This window comes from Siniperca chuatsi, linkage group LG19, assembly GCF_020085105.1.
Source record: "Siniperca chuatsi isolate FFG_IHB_CAS linkage group LG19, ASM2008510v1, whole genome shotgun sequence".
NCBI lineage: Eukaryota > Metazoa > Chordata > Actinopteri > Centrarchiformes > Sinipercidae > Siniperca > Siniperca chuatsi.
This window is the reverse complement of record NC_058060.1, coordinates 2,553,923-2,569,640: the sequence shown is the minus strand read 5'-3', so window position 1 is coordinate 2,569,640 and position 15,718 is coordinate 2,553,923. Positions and strand designations below refer to the sequence as shown.

Below are 15,718 nucleotides of genomic sequence, written 5' to 3'. Positions count from 1 at the left end.
ATGAAGTCGAATAAACTTAGCTTAAGATAAATAAGTGAATCAGGCTTTGTCCAAATAATTAAAGGGTCCCAGAGTGTTTCATTAAGCAAAATGGTCAGTTAAGCCAGGCTAATTTCAGTAAATCAGGTTTATTTTTTAGAAAATTAATTTTCATAAAGCAGACATAAATATGTCCCAATAAATATACCCAAGCTACCATGGAAACTATCCCTCCAGACTGGTGTAGTTATATGAGTCAAGCAGGAAACACAAAGGTTTAGACCCAAACGCAGACAACGAAGGCAGAGTAGGTGCAGTTCAGTTACTTTAATAAACTAAATTAATATAACAAAGGCTTACAGGTGTCAGGCAGTCCAATCAGGATGCATAGTCCATAGAAAGCAAACAAATCTGACAAGGTGCAGGCAAAGTCCAAAATCCAGGCAGGGTCAAGAGAAACAGAATATATCCAAAACAGTAGATGAATGCAGAAAACAAAGGCTGGGACACTTGACGTGAAGACAAAGACGAACTGATAAAGAAACAACGGAAGCACAGAGACTATATACACTCAGATGAGGGGAGATAACAAGGCACAGGTGAAACTAATCAGGGCAGATAATCAAAAGTGGGGAGAAAAAACACACAAAGACAGAAAGTATAACTACAAGACACATGAGGAGAGGAATGTATATGAAAATAAAACAGGAAATGACTTAACCAAATCCTCAACCCATGACATGTGGTCCACATATGTGCCTCCAAATATATAAATTTTTTGTTGTTTGTTTGTTTTTCTTTTTTTAAATTTGCTTTACGCTACTTAACTGCAAAATTACACACCAAGACCAACACCTTATTTTCTTGGAAATGAGAATTTTTCAGGGGTCTTATTTGATACTTTAGTTTAAGGTTGTTAATGTTGTTTAATGACATGTTGCTTCTTGCACATGTTTATTAAATTTCAGCACTTAAGACAACCACACCATAACAAGTTGACTCCTACTTGTGTCAGAGTCAGAGCTCACCAGATGTTGCTTTAAGTTGTCTTTTGCTTTGTTTATGGCAGTGGTTTTGTTCATTGTTGCTGAAATATTTAACTACCCATGTTATGTTTAATGCTTTGTGGCTGTAAACATCATAGGTTTGTTTTTAAATGTCATATAAGTAATTTCTTTAATGTGAATTGATGTCCAAGGTATTTGTTTCAAAGTCATGAAGTAAACCAGACATGACTTATGGCTCATCTCATTTCTCTATTTTGTGCCTCCTCGTCTCCTCACTCCTTGGTGCGCTTGCCAGTCAATCATCTCAGCATAGTGAGTCCGAAGGCACTGGCATCAGAGAGGCGAGAGAGCAGAGAGCAGCCCAGTGAGCCCAGCGATACCAGTTCAACTGTTAGTCAAGGTTTTGCAGCTGAAGCCGTAAGACAGAAGACAACAGGGATAAGATGAGCAAGGTTTGGGTTTGGCTGGCTGGCTATTTATATATGGTGCCTTTGGTTGAAACATGTTCAACTTTTCGAAGTCAATGCGCTCGTCAATGTCACTTTTCGTGAACCGACCAATCACAGCCTGGATGGGGCGGGACATAAAAAAAATTTGACATGTAAACTTTCAAAATGTTTAACTTGTTGTTATTCATGAATGGGTATGATTATTGACAATTACGATTATATATGATATAATATGATATATTGTAAAATATGATTATAGTATTACCAAATTAGTTGTTAGTTGTATGTTATAACTAACATTTTTCTTGCTCAAGGAAACCAACAAAACCTACAAAAATTAAACAGCTGTATTGTCCAGCTGGAATTAATATTACACTAGTGGTATTATATGAAATTATGTGAATATACTAACATTATATAATTAATACTATGCTACTAACATTATACTTCTATATTAAAATCTGAAAATATAAGTGTGGCTGTGGTTGTGGGGGGCGTTTCGGTGGGCTGCTCTGAGTCAAAAAGTCCAGGTCCATTTTTCATTCCCAGTCCAGCCCTGCCTTTGCGGAAGTCTTTTCGGCACCAGTGACATATAAAAGAGGCGTGACACAGCTATATAATATAATATAAACCATGGCGGGAGCAGGACTCTACAAATGTAAGTGTTCCTTTTATAAGTTGTATTTAAGATGATCAAATGCGCGACCAAACTTTGGTGGTGTGTTTTGGCCTTTATGCTCATCCGACAGAGATCATAAAATACAGCGGTAGGCTATAAAAAATCAATGGACAGATGATGCAGCTGTGCTGCACGCCATATTTAAAATGACGGCTCCAAAGCAAGGATGTCTCTGCCTGTTGCCAATGGATGTATTATTAGAACTGGATACCGGACCCCAAGATGGCACCTATTCAGTCCAATGAGAATTGCTCGCCTGGCGCATACGCCAAAAAAGTTTTATAGCTTCCGGGGTATGTGGCCCACTGAGCAGTAGTGTTTCTGATTCCCACTCGGCCCATAGACCTTACATTGTGATGACGTCACAGAATTTTAAATCGCTTTTCTCGGCTCGAGTAAAGTTTTACAAATATAAAACCTCCATGGATCAGAAAATCATAATAGAAAGAGTCATAATTGACCTTGTTTGCAGTTCAAGGTGTCCTGTCAACAGTTTTAAAGACGTCTCTTTTATAATGGTGGCCTATGGGGAAATGCTTTTTGGGCCGCAGGGGGATTTTCATTGTAATACCGCGAGTGGCCACTGGAAAACATTGGCTGCAAGGCTGAGTGGCGGAGCCTTGTCCAGTTCTTATTATACATCCATGGTGCCAATCCGTACCGGCTGCCAAATCTGTACTGCCCATGCGCTAAAGTGGCCCTGTCAGTCAAAGGTTTTCCGCAAATGTGCCTTTTCAGAATTGCTCGCAATGTGAATGACTGCTCATAAAAAATCCTACTCACACTCAAGATAACAAAATGGTATTTAATCATTGGAAATGTAACAGTTTGGTCCGTGTATCATCAGATAACCCATATTTCATTTGTGATTAAAAACAAAAAAAACTTTATTCTGTTTTGTTTTAATTCTGTGTTCATTCAATTCAATTCATTCAATATATGAAAAATACATGTTCCAGATGGTATGTCACTATGAAAGTTGTAAATATAGAAAACAGTATATAATGTAAAAATACTAAATTATTTTGAAATCCACAATCCTCTGTTATAGAGTTATGGTATTTTCATACTATAATATTGTGTTAATAAAGTTTATTTTTTAACTCGCTGGTTGTCAAGTAAAATGTTCACACATGCATGGTACAAATCACGCATGTGCAGAACGGATCGAGCACTGACAGGTGTCAGGTTTTTTATAACTTCAGTGAATTCCATATTACATAATAGTGAACTATTCAATTTACAATGATTTAAAAACTATTTTGTTATCTTGATTTGAAAGACTTTGTTTCAGTATTTTGACCAGGCACATTTGCAGGAACCTTCTTTGACTGACAGGACCTACTTTGCGCATGTGCAGAACGGATCGGGCACTGACAGCCCGACTCCTCTCCTGCTCCTCTCTCCTCGTGTCTCTTCCACCTGAGATGCCAGCAGAGGAGGCGAGGAAAGGAATTGAGGATGTGCAAACTGAGAACTGAGGAAGGCCTTCAGTCTATTCTCATCTGCTCTGAGTTTTCTTTATGAAACTGTTTAATCCTGGTTTAGTTTGTTAGGCAGCTGAGCTAAGACAAAAAACTGAAGTAGTCATAGAATTATAACCAACTGTAATGTTGCATTATGTTCAGCAGATGGTGCTAAAAATACACTATATGGACAGGCTGTGGCTGCTTTTCATGGTTTGGTTTTAGACATTATACAACAGTTTTTGTTTGTCCCTGTCCCCGTCTTCCCGGTTTGGTGTGGAAGAACTTCACTGGTCTGCACAGAGCTCTGACCTCAACCTCATCCAAAGCCTGTGGGATGAAATGGAACACCAACTGTGAGCCAGACCGGATCACCCCACATCAGCGTTGGAACTCACTAATGCACTTGTGGAGCAAATCTCTGCAGCCAGGTTTTGGCCATGTAGTGTACATAAAAACTGAAGTTTCAAAGAGAAAGGCAAATATTATTATATAGAAGAGGACCATCTTTATTGATAGTTTAGTTGACCACCAGAGCTAGTAAAATCATTTTTAGATACACATGGACATTTCTGGAAACAAAAGCATCAAGATTCTGCACACATAAGTCTACACTCATTCAAACAATAAATAAAACTCTGAATATCAGGGCAACAAAAATGACCAAAGCTGAAACAGAATACTGACAGTTCTGATGTAGTTGCAGATGAAATGTTACACTGTAAATATCCTAAACAATGCAAGAGCAAATGCAGATTGAAACCCAAGCACATCTGATTTACCTTATTGATAAACGTTTGGTTTAACTGAGATACTTCAGAGCTTTTATTTCTTTGTATTATGAAATAGAAAAGTAATACAGTATATGAAGTATGCTGCATGAACGTGATTATACAGTATGTGACCTAGTCAGATGGCTTTCATTTTACCTCCAAACAAGCTACTGTCATCTGCCCCTGATGTCCAACTGAAGAAGTCAGGGCAAACTAACCCCAACAAGGAAGGAAAGGGAAAAAGCAGACAGAGTTACAGGGATTATTAGCGAGGCTCATATCCATCCTGGTCCTCTTAAAAAAATATATATAACTATATATCCTGTAGGTCTACCCAAACTAGACTCAAACACCCATAACCCACTACACAGTCGTCATGGTAATCTGTCAAACCCATCTCACCAATAAGGATTATCACTGTGCACCAGAAAATCTGATAGCAGTGAGAATCCCCGTCACGTCCTAAGTTTGACAGCAGTCACACAGTACAAAGGCAGAGAGGACAGACTAGTGAAAGTGAGTCAGTCAGCAGGTCAGGCCACTGTGCAGAACTGCCACTCTGAACATGCCTGGAGAATCCTAACAGTGCAGGTTATTGCCATTTTTGGACAATTTCCACAAAAACACAAATGTTAGTGTGTGGGCTGTGTATAAATATGTAAGCCATAGTTCAAAGGCTTTTTAAAAGTACATTTACATGACCGATCAAAAGGAAAATATGGCAGAAAAGACTCACTTAAAAATATTAAAAACTGGGGTGTCCCAGTGAGCCTAGTGGTTATGACACACACCCTAAAACCACAACTTGGACTCCGTCATACCCACCCATCCCCTGCATTTTCTGTCTTTTTCTCAACTATCAAATAAAGGCAAAAAAATGAGTTTGTCTGATAATCACCAACAATTAAATTCCTATAGACTTTAGATGAAATTATATTTATTCCAAATGAACATGAGCAATTTTAATCATACGCTTTACTGTAAAAAGCTGCAGCATTGCACTGGATTTTGGGTTTGGTGTAAATGTTTGCTTCCAAAGAATGATACTGGATTCAAAGCTGCCATATGAGAAATCTAAGCAGAAGCAACAATAGTCTACAGAAACCATCATTAAGTCTCAGCAGCCCGAGTCCGTCAGACTCCCAGAGGCAGTATGAGCCACATGTGACCGGACTGACAAACACTTCCACTACCTTAGATGCGCATGCTGTTTTAAAGACCTGTGAATTGCAAACCCAAAATAATATTTTCCACTGAAATCAATACGATCAGCATATGAAGTTTCATACAGCCTAACTGAGTGCGGTTCTGCTAAAACTAACATAGTCTAAGTCCATTTCTTTTGCTTCATGAGTCTTGTTTATGGTTTCTTTTCACAGCACCACACATCTTGTAAAGAGCTGAAATGAGGAACGCCAGTTTCACAGTCCTTGTATGTGTGTGTTTCAATTCACACAGTATATGTGTGTGTGCATGTGTCTGAGTCCTTTAGGAGGTCCAGCGCCACCAGGCCACCTTCATGCGGTCCCAGACGGCCTCTAAAGAGTCGTAGGCGGGGCGTACATCCAGGATGGAAAACTGGTAGGTGTCTTTGTTGATTTCACCGTCGTAGTAGTCGATGACATAGCGCACCTCCTTCCCACAGCGGTCAATGATCCAGTCGTGACGGTCAAAAGGCAGCTCATAGCTAATGAGGAGAAGGAGAAGCATCAGAGAAATTATTCATTGAAAAAAGATATCGGAAGCTGGTATGTGGTACTTTAAAGCAGCATTGGGCAATTGTGCACACTGGAGGCCACTAATGGTAGTAAGAAATGCCTGACTGTCCACAGAGAGTGATGCTTTCTACCAATTAAATGGCAGAAAGACTGGAAAGACATAAGATCTAACACTGTCATCTCCTCTGGGCAGTTATCACCACTGAAATCAGAATTTCATTTGGGCTAATCTACCCAGCAGCGCCGAAACAACAAATGACTGATGGTATGCCACTCTTGTTTTGGTGTTATATGCTGATTCTGAGGGATATGCCGCTGTGGACAATCGGTATTACGCTGCTGTTCTACAGGCTGCTGGCACTTAGCAATGGTATGTCAATCATGTTCTATAACATGGAGTATGCTACCAGTTTTGCACAGTAACTGCCAGTGAAAAACACCACCTGTCTGTGGAACACCACAACATGCTGTTTTAATGTGGCACACAGCAACAGCATACTAACAATGAGCATGACGTACATATGTCAGTTACACTCAGTGTGTGCCAGTGGAACCTGAGTGACGTGCCGTTTCTGTGTGCAATAAGCCGGTAGAACAGCAGCAGCACAGCGATAGCCAAAGTAGCATACGACTCTAAAACGTGACTCGCACACGACCACTTTTCTATCTTGGCATTTGCATAAAGCATGGGGGTTGAGAGAACTCTTTAGCCAAATAATCACAAACTCACTACAGGGACTTATATTTGAAGCAAAAAAAGTTTTTTTTTTTTTTTTTAAATCTACAAAGGGAGGGAGAAGATCAAACAAACTATTTAAATATAAGCTATAGGTTCACTCTAATCCAGAGATCTGGAGAGGAAGAGCGAGAAGCTCAACCCTGCACCTGCTGACTGTCTGCACACGGCGCAAGGAGAGGCGAGGACGGCGATTACTCTGAGCAGCATGCAGGCCAATGAATTACAATATGTTCATATATTTCTCTTTTCCATGGTCTGAACGGGTCGCTAAATTTGTCGCTAGTCACTTTTTTAGGAATAAAGTCGCTTAAAGGGCCTGAGAAGTTGCTAAATCTAGCAAGAAAGTCGCTAGAAACAAACACGCATGGAGACAACGGGCTATACCGAGGTCAGCAAAAATGATGGAGGTCATGTTCATCTCTCGTACAATCGATGACGTAATTACCGTGACAGGCCTGCTTGGCATGACTCAATCTACCAGCTAATCAGTCCGAGCGAACGGACACTTTGTACCGCAGCTCTTCTTTGTATTTGAAGTTATACATTCAATCTTGCCCAATGTAGCTTTAGATTCTATGTGAGATTGAAATTTAAGGTAAAATGAAGAAAAAGACTACATTTAAAGTAGAACATACCAACTTCTCTTCACTGAATTATGTAATGACGCACTATTTACAAAATGACTCAGTTGTGGAGTGAAATTCAGGCAGATAAAGCACGAGGGAGCTCACCCCATCCAGTGGCGGAGGCGAGCCCTGGGTGAGTACTCTTTGGCTTTACCACCAAACCTCTTCAAGGTCGGCCCACATGGACATTCACTGCAAGAACACACAAGAGAAAACACTCAATACTTTGACGTGCAGGCAGATCACGTAAAAGTACATCAAGAACATGTCGTTTGATGTTGCCAGATATATAATGATTTTTATTTGATGCTCTCGTTTGTTGTTTTCATGGAAAGCTTGTTATTGTGACCTTTGTAAAACTCAGGAAAAATCTGACTTTCAGAGAACAAAGGAACAATTCTACATTTGTCTCTAAATGGTTATGAATTAATGGAAAGCTGTAGGATTTATTCTATAAGCCAGTTCCACAGTTTGGAAACTCACAGTGCATGCAAGGCCTCCCATTTCAGGATCTCCTGCCAGGCCTGCTCGTTGTTCTGGTTGTGGATTTTAATAATGTTGGTCATATCGGTAGGAGCGAGGTCATCGTCACGCCAGCGCCACCTGCAGCACAAAGACTGTCTGTTAAACCAGATAAGACACCCAAGGAACCAATCCAGAGTCTCTTTACTGCATCAACACTGCTGTCTCCTCCTATCTAAATAAGTGTGACAGACTGAGCATTAGGCCGATTAAAGATCCATGTTTTAACAATTCATTCATTTTAAAATACACCATTTTCAATTCAAGGAACATGAGGACAGTCATACAAATCCCAAGAAATCTGCTGAATTAGCAACACTGTTGCATTAGGTCTATGTCTTAGCACCTGCATAACAAATTCTGAAGTGCAAGAGTTTGCACTGACAACAGGACAGCTGTCTGCTAACTAAACCATGCTAGTCAGGTGAGCCTCTGAATGAACTGTGTAGCTCCTATGCTGAAGACAAATGAGAAATCAGAGAGAGCCTTCCATGTTATTTAGATTTGCTGTTTGGAAGTGTCATGAAGTCCCAACGACACTGGACAAAGAGCGGAATGGACAAAAACTGTGCAGACCAGTTAGGTGATGTTATGTCTCTGAATACAGAAAACCTCAATCACACTAAACCATATGCCATGGCATCACCCACACTTGTCTATTCCAGTGTTTGAGCCCTGCTATATGTTCCTTCACATGTGCACTCAGTCAGTCTGCTGATCCAGCCCTGTATTATAATAATAATAATAATTATTATCTTTATTTATAGAGCACTTATCAAAACAAAGTACAAAGTGCTTCACAGAGAGAGAAATAAAATACAGTGCATGGTGAAATACATGGACAGAAACAAAATAAGATAATAATGAAGCGTGTACACCTAGGCTAAAGACCAAACTCAATTTTTCACAACTCAACATATTTTGTAACCATACATTTCTTGCATTAAGTCAATAGGGTATCTACTATATTTCCATAAGAGATCATTTAAAAAAAGTTGGCCACAGATTTTCAGTAGGTCGAAAGTTTAAATACACTGCGTTAGTATTTGGTGACATTGCCTGGTTCATCTGAATCAGACACTTAGGGCAGTCTTCCACAAGCTTCTCACAGTACTTATACAATAATAATAATAATAATAATAATACACAAGAAATGCATGGTAACACGAAATATGTGGAGTTGTGAAAAATTGAGTTTGAATGTCGATAGCCTAGGTTTATTTAAATATATGGCCTCGACTGTATATGGTGACCATAATCTTGAAAGTATGCTTTCCTCTCTTTTTTATCTAACAGTACAACTACAGGTCTGACTGGACATGTAGGCTGGCAGGCTAACTCTACTTTTTCTCCCATTAGAGTTCAATTTCACGGCTAGAATTATTAGGGGATGTTACACACTGGAAAACCCCAACAGTCTACATTTCTGCACACGTCTGGTGATGAACTGGCATAAGAAAGCCATACAGTATGGACCAGGGATTAAGGCTGGATATCGTTAAAAAAAATGATGATACCGGCACTAATACCAGTACCCTTAAAGTGATACAGATACCAATGAAGTACTTCATGTGCTGCCTGTCGCAGTCCCTCCTGCTCGGCCTGTCTGCTGCTCCTCTCACCGAGTCGCTGCCGGAGTGTCTCTGGGCTAGGCAGAGCGGACAGGCCGGGTGTGCAGGCTGCCAGTAGATTGCAGCTCGACCTCACCACCACAGACTGTATGTAGCTGCTAGCTGTAGCTGCTAGCTGTAGCTGCTAGCTGCGGTAGTGGGCCAATCACACGTCGCATTAAATCGAAGAACACTTGCAGTATTGGCTGTGTATAGTAATTATTTTTCTAAATCTGGGTACAAAAAGGTTCGACTGCAGATATCTGGAGACGCTTCGATGCTAGAATCAGAATCAGCTTTACTGCAGACGGAAAGAAACTGGATGGGAGGAGTCAGCCACAATCTTTCCTGCACGCCTCAGGGTCCTGCAGCCAATCACCTTCTCTGCTGAGCGAATGACACGCTGCAGTCTGGCCCTGTCCATTAGATGGTGGATATTGCACAGCAGAAATAGAGGTATGAATAAATATCAATAAGTAGGGAATATTACACTGAAAACAGAGTATATTGCACAGCAGTATTAAACTGAGAATACTGCATGATTAGTTCAAATCTTGCAGAGATGTTAATGATCAATGTCCAGTTTAATGACTTCGGGTCATACAGACTAACACTTAGAGGGAGGAGTTAAAGAGTCTGATGGCCACAGGCAGGAGTGACTTCCTGTGGCGCTCTGTGGTGCATTCTGGGGGAATGAGTTTTCCGCTGAAGGTACTCCTTTGCTTGACCAGCACGTCATGGAGCGGGTGGGAGACGCTGTCCAAGATGGCATGTAGTTTGGCCAGCATCCTCCTCTCTGACACCACCGAATGGAGGTGCAGCTGTTGGTGTACTACTTGGTACTGGGTTATTTCGGTCGATACCTTAAAACAGTATCACGTACCGACACCCAGCCCTACCAGGGATGCAAAAAGGTGACAGACACGAATCCCCATGGGCAGCGTTTCCCCAACCTCTCCTGAATCACCCCTTGTCCTGCATGTTTTGATCTCTCGCTGCGCCAACACAGCTGATTCCAATGATCAACTTATTATGAACTCCTGAAGCTGCTTGATAACAAGCTGAACATTTAAAATCAGCTGTGTTGGAGCAGGGAGAGATCCAAGGCCTTGTTCAGACTGCCAGCCCAAATCTGTTCTTTGGCAAATCCAGATTGATTTTACAAAGTCTGGACAGCAAATTGGATCCAAGCCACATTTGGAGGTGGTTTAAAATGCGATTTCAATCGGATTTCTACAGATGAGCCCTTCGCTGAAGGTCCGGATGCTCTGGCCGCTCAAATCGGATTTCAAAGTGTCTTTTGCGACACTCGCAAAGCCACACACAACAACAACGACGTCAAATCCAGAGTGACAGAAGTGCATCAGAGCGGCTGAGCAGAATCCATTCTGCTGCTAGCCGAGCAGTGTGGAGGCCAACACAAACAACAACAGTCGATTTTAGGATATAGGGAAAATGTCTGGTTTATATTTTGCTCTGTACTATTGCAACTGCTGTTTGGTCAATTCAAAGACAGGGCGTAGATATGACATTATATAAAACTGATTTCACAACCACTACAACTAAAAGAAAATCTGCCACAAGGACATTTCAGTTCAGCTTCTGTCAGTGAGCTTGGCACTGGCCCCCTTCTCAAGCGGCATATTTAGGCTACTGTAACAGGCGTTCCATTTAACTACATCATAAGTAACGTAGATCCTTCTTAGCTAGGCTAAATGTCTACACCGTTGTCTCATGAATTAGTCTCATGGTCCAAAAATAATCCAGAAGCAATTTGTTCAACTACGTTGTGGATATAACAGTATTAGCCTTGCTAATATTATCTTAACATGAAGAAAATGGAACCATCAGGGGCAACGGTTAACATTAAGTTGGCACTTTGCGTTGTGTCGTAATCGTCGGCCAAATGTTAACGTTAAATGAGAGCCCTTACGTCAGTATTTCAAGTGGAATTTGGAATAACAAGTTCGCTTGATAACGTTAGACTCCATAGAAATAACGTTACATCCAAATTGTGATGCTAGCGTTCACTAAATCAAAACAACTCAACCTTATCAAGCTAATTAACAGTCCTAAGTCCAATTAAGGTTGCCATAATGCCACTAAGAGATTTTTAAGGCATGCGGGCAGTAAAAAAAACTGACCTCCCAGAGACGACCCTCTTCAGTCTTCACTCTTCAGGTGCTCTGAAGGCGTTGTATCAGAAATACTTAAAGTATTAAAAGTATTCAGTGCAGAGGTTTATCAGCAGCTAGACCACAGTTCATTTTGGACCCTACCCCTGACTCGTGTCCTCGCAGACGACCCCCACCTCCCCATTTCAAAAACTCATCAGATCTACACGAATCACACAAATGACCTATTTTGGATTCAAAACAGCAATTCTCGCCAAAAGGTGACAAGTTTGCACCCCTGACGGACTGACCCTTTCCGCAGCATGGCGTTCCAGAACATCTGCTCAGACGGGTAAACCCAGTTCTTCTCTGTGTTGTGACGGGGAATGGTGGACTCCTCTCTGGAGATAGACAGGTCGAACGGCTGGTCTGGAGCTGGAATTTGGTTAGGAGGAGGCATCTGTACACACACAGGGATTAAAGACAGTACAATCCACACTTAGATCTATCTTTAAAAATGTGACAATAAAGAGTGGATTTGTGGTGTTTATGACACTGAAAACAAGTTTTAAACACAGTACAATAGAGTTCACAGATGCATAACTCATTCAGGAGAGACCAAACTCAGGCTACAAGTAAGAATAAAATCTAAGGTGGGCATGATTATGGCTTGCCAATTTAAAGACAGCACTATTTAAGAATGAGAAGCAAAGCCATTTAATACTAAATGAGTTTTGAAGTTTAACAATCTATAAGCATGATATTGTCATTATCAATAACACTAAGTTATAAAACCATTTATTTTTATACAATGTCTAGCTTGCTATGCATTTCAAGAGCAGAACAGATTGCGTAGTCGTTTACACCCAGTTTAAAGCTATTTTAGCTCGGTAACTGCTGTGAGATTGAGTCTTAACAGTTACAAACATCTCTGTTCCATAATAATCCATAACTTGTAAAATTCTTGGTAGAAAAGTTCCATCTTGTTTGGTAAATTGCAATTTGTTCAAATGGTGCCTTAGTCAAAAGACACTACTTTTCTGCTTGGCTTTCATACCCTCACTCCCGTCCCCCATCTACCCAGCAGATGCTCCCTTTTTTCTTATACTTCAGTGGTGTGGGTACCATATTTGCTGGGTCGATGTCACTATTCGTGCCTGCTGCAGCTTTCATGGGACACTCCACAAACTCATAGGCCCGGTCCTGGTGAGCTGGACCCGCCTCTGCTTGGTGCATCGGACACTCTGACGGAGGAGACACTACAGGAAACAAGAGCACCCGATTGAGGCATAGTGGGTAAAAAACCTGGCCAGTACTATACCTTTCAATAATTTCAACTATGAACCTTGAAATGTGAAACAGAGCAGTCAAGAAAAGAAAATCTGCTGAACTTCTATAATGTGTAAAAGGCAACAGCAGGGAACAGTAGCACCAGCCATTGAAACAAATCAAATCCAACATAGGAAAGCTTTATGACAATTGTGTTTAAGCTAACAAATCGCAACTTGTAATTTATCTGTCAGTGTTTCAAGGAAATGTATTTGCTTAAGTAGTACAGGCACGTCACAAATAATTGAATAGGCCTGCATGGCACTGATGTGAAACTTGATACCTTTTACAGGCTGAGCTTGATGCATGGGACACTCCGAAGGTGGAGACACTAAGACAGGCAGATACAAACAAATGACATGTTAACACGATTTTAACAACCATTATTAAAAATGATATGATATAAGATAGCATAATATAATGATATAATAGTAATAGCAGTAATACCTTTGACAGGCTGGGCTTCTTGGTGCATGGGGCAGCCCTGAGGCGGGGTGGCCATCATGGCCTCTGCCCTGACTGTAGGAGCAGCAGGTGTGGACAAGGAGGCTCCCATCCTGCCCTGTCCGATGTGGAAACACACACACAGAAGACAGTTAACACACTTTGCCAGATGTACTGGTATGGATAACTAGTTGGAATCACTCGAGTTAGGTACTGAACCTCATTATAGTAACTGAATGTAGTCTGCAGCACTAAGCATCTAAACCTGTCCAGTACTGACGGCTGGCCTGAATGCTTGGTCAGCCTCCCAGTTTGGAATACATGAGTGACAAACAAATAGAAAACCTTGCACAACAACAGCCCCGCATTAAATACTACTTTGGCACCATTATCTGGTAACCACATCCACGAATACAGATACGGAATTGCTTTATGTAAATAATTACTCAGCTCACAGAGCTACGAGAGCTAGCTTCGACAACACATTTTCTAGCTTAATGCATAGGTTACAACTACACATGGCTAACTTAGTAAGGCTAGCTAATAGCCTTGACACCTGAATCCCCTCCAACATCTCCGATTTATTCTGCGATTCAAATCGAATGAAAATAATAAAGAAACGAAATGCCAAATCAGTCTGATACAGGCTAAGTAGCTAGCTACTAGCACTAGCTACTTTCATTTACCGTTAGCCAGAATACCTAGCAACTATGCTAACGATAGGTGATAAGTTGACAGTCTTCTTTGCTTTTAGAACTAACATCCTTTTAACATGACAAGTTAACAATAAAGTCAGGACGCCTCTTTTAGTTTCTGTCTAATCATATAAACTACAGTAGGGTGCAAAAATATTAAGAGCGACAGAAACAACTAAGGTTATTTACCTGGTTTGAGAAGCGTTCTTCGGTCTGGTTACTATCCCAATGTCAGCGTGCAGGACAAACTGTATATTACCCAGAAGGCGTTGCGCAACACAGGGTTACATGTGCCGTTCGTAAGCCATTACGTCATCACGCTGAAGCTAGAACGCAGTCTAATACAATAATGAAATAACCTTCTTCCTTATTGAAGGTTTGCCGATAATTGTCGTATTTTAATACTGTTTTTTGAGACTGTGGTGTTTATGATATTTTGTCCATCAGATACGCGTGTAAACAAAAGAAACTCATTTCCCTGTGCTCTAATACAACACCGATTAGATCATAATTACGGCCTATTAAGGACCAAGATTGTTAGTTTAGCAACAATCTCGGAATTTATCGCCTATCGTCTGACGTCGATTTAGCATTCATATGCAGATATCTGTTTACAGAGATCAGATTAATAATGGCTTTATTAGTCTAATAACCTGTTGTTTTCAGAAAGTCATAATTCTATACCCTAAAAACTGGATTCAAGTGTACAATAAGATTTTAAACCAACGTTACTTTTAAATACCAACACCAAATTCATATCTACTTGATGTATTACACTAATTACTTTTTGGGTTACAAAACAGTAGTGGCGGCTGGCCACTAGAGGGCGCCAAAACACCACACTTTTTTAGATTGGTCACGGAATTACTGTATATTACAGTTAACAGTTACAATAAGTATAGTGGCACATAACAAAAAAACAAAAAAATAAAAATAAACAATATATATATATATATATATATATATATATATATATATATAGTTGATTGCCATGGAACACAAAGCTTTCTGATTACAAACTGCTGTCAGTATGTAAAATGTGATGTAAATGTTATTTTACTGCATATATGGGTAACACTTTAGATTTCGGCCCACAACGTACAGCATACAGTAATTCTTACCGTACCAGTACATACATTTAGGTGCAATGGAATGAGTTGTGGTTAGGGAATAAGGGGGCAGGACACATAGTAAACAGTATAGAATCCAGTGACCCTCTCTTAGCTGAGGAGGAACTTTATTTAATGTCCTTTGATGTAAGTCCATACCACATGATGGAGGTATTGAGGCCCTTTCAAAAGACAATTCTATCAGAAGTCCCTCAAATAAAGTTCTTTTGGAATTGATTTTAAAACACAACTATTGGATGTTCCAAGGTAGCCTACCTTTTTTATGCAGAAACGTGGAGTGCCGATAGGTAGTTCATTTTCACCCTCCTTCTCTAACTCGTATGTAGGCTTATTTGAAGAGAAGTTTATTTACTCTAATCATGGCTTCAAGGAAAATATATTCTTATGGAAGACGTATTTGGATGATGTGTTTTACTTGTTTAAATGGTCGAAGACCCA

General features: G+C 40.4%; 1 protein-coding gene across 1 annotated transcript; it reads right to left on the bottom strand.

Moving 5' to 3' along the window:
- Window positions 1–4,065: 4,065 nt before the first annotated feature.
- LOC122866619 (holocytochrome c-type synthase) lies at window positions 4,066–14,494 on the bottom strand. Its single transcript, XM_044176517.1, has 8 exons — window positions 14,340–14,494; window positions 13,459–13,573; window positions 13,295–13,342; window positions 12,808–12,941; window positions 11,994–12,142; window positions 7,920–8,039; window positions 7,542–7,628; window positions 4,066–6,040 (listed from the first exon to the last, which is right to left on the bottom strand). The coding sequence occupies exons 2-8, from the start codon at window positions 13,565–13,567 to the stop codon at window positions 5,842–5,844; spliced, it is 846 nt and encodes a 281-aa protein (XP_044032452.1). The 5' UTR covers window positions 13,568–13,573; window positions 14,340–14,494; the 3' UTR covers window positions 4,066–5,841.
- Between the last annotated feature and the right edge of the window lie 1,224 nt (window positions 14,495–15,718).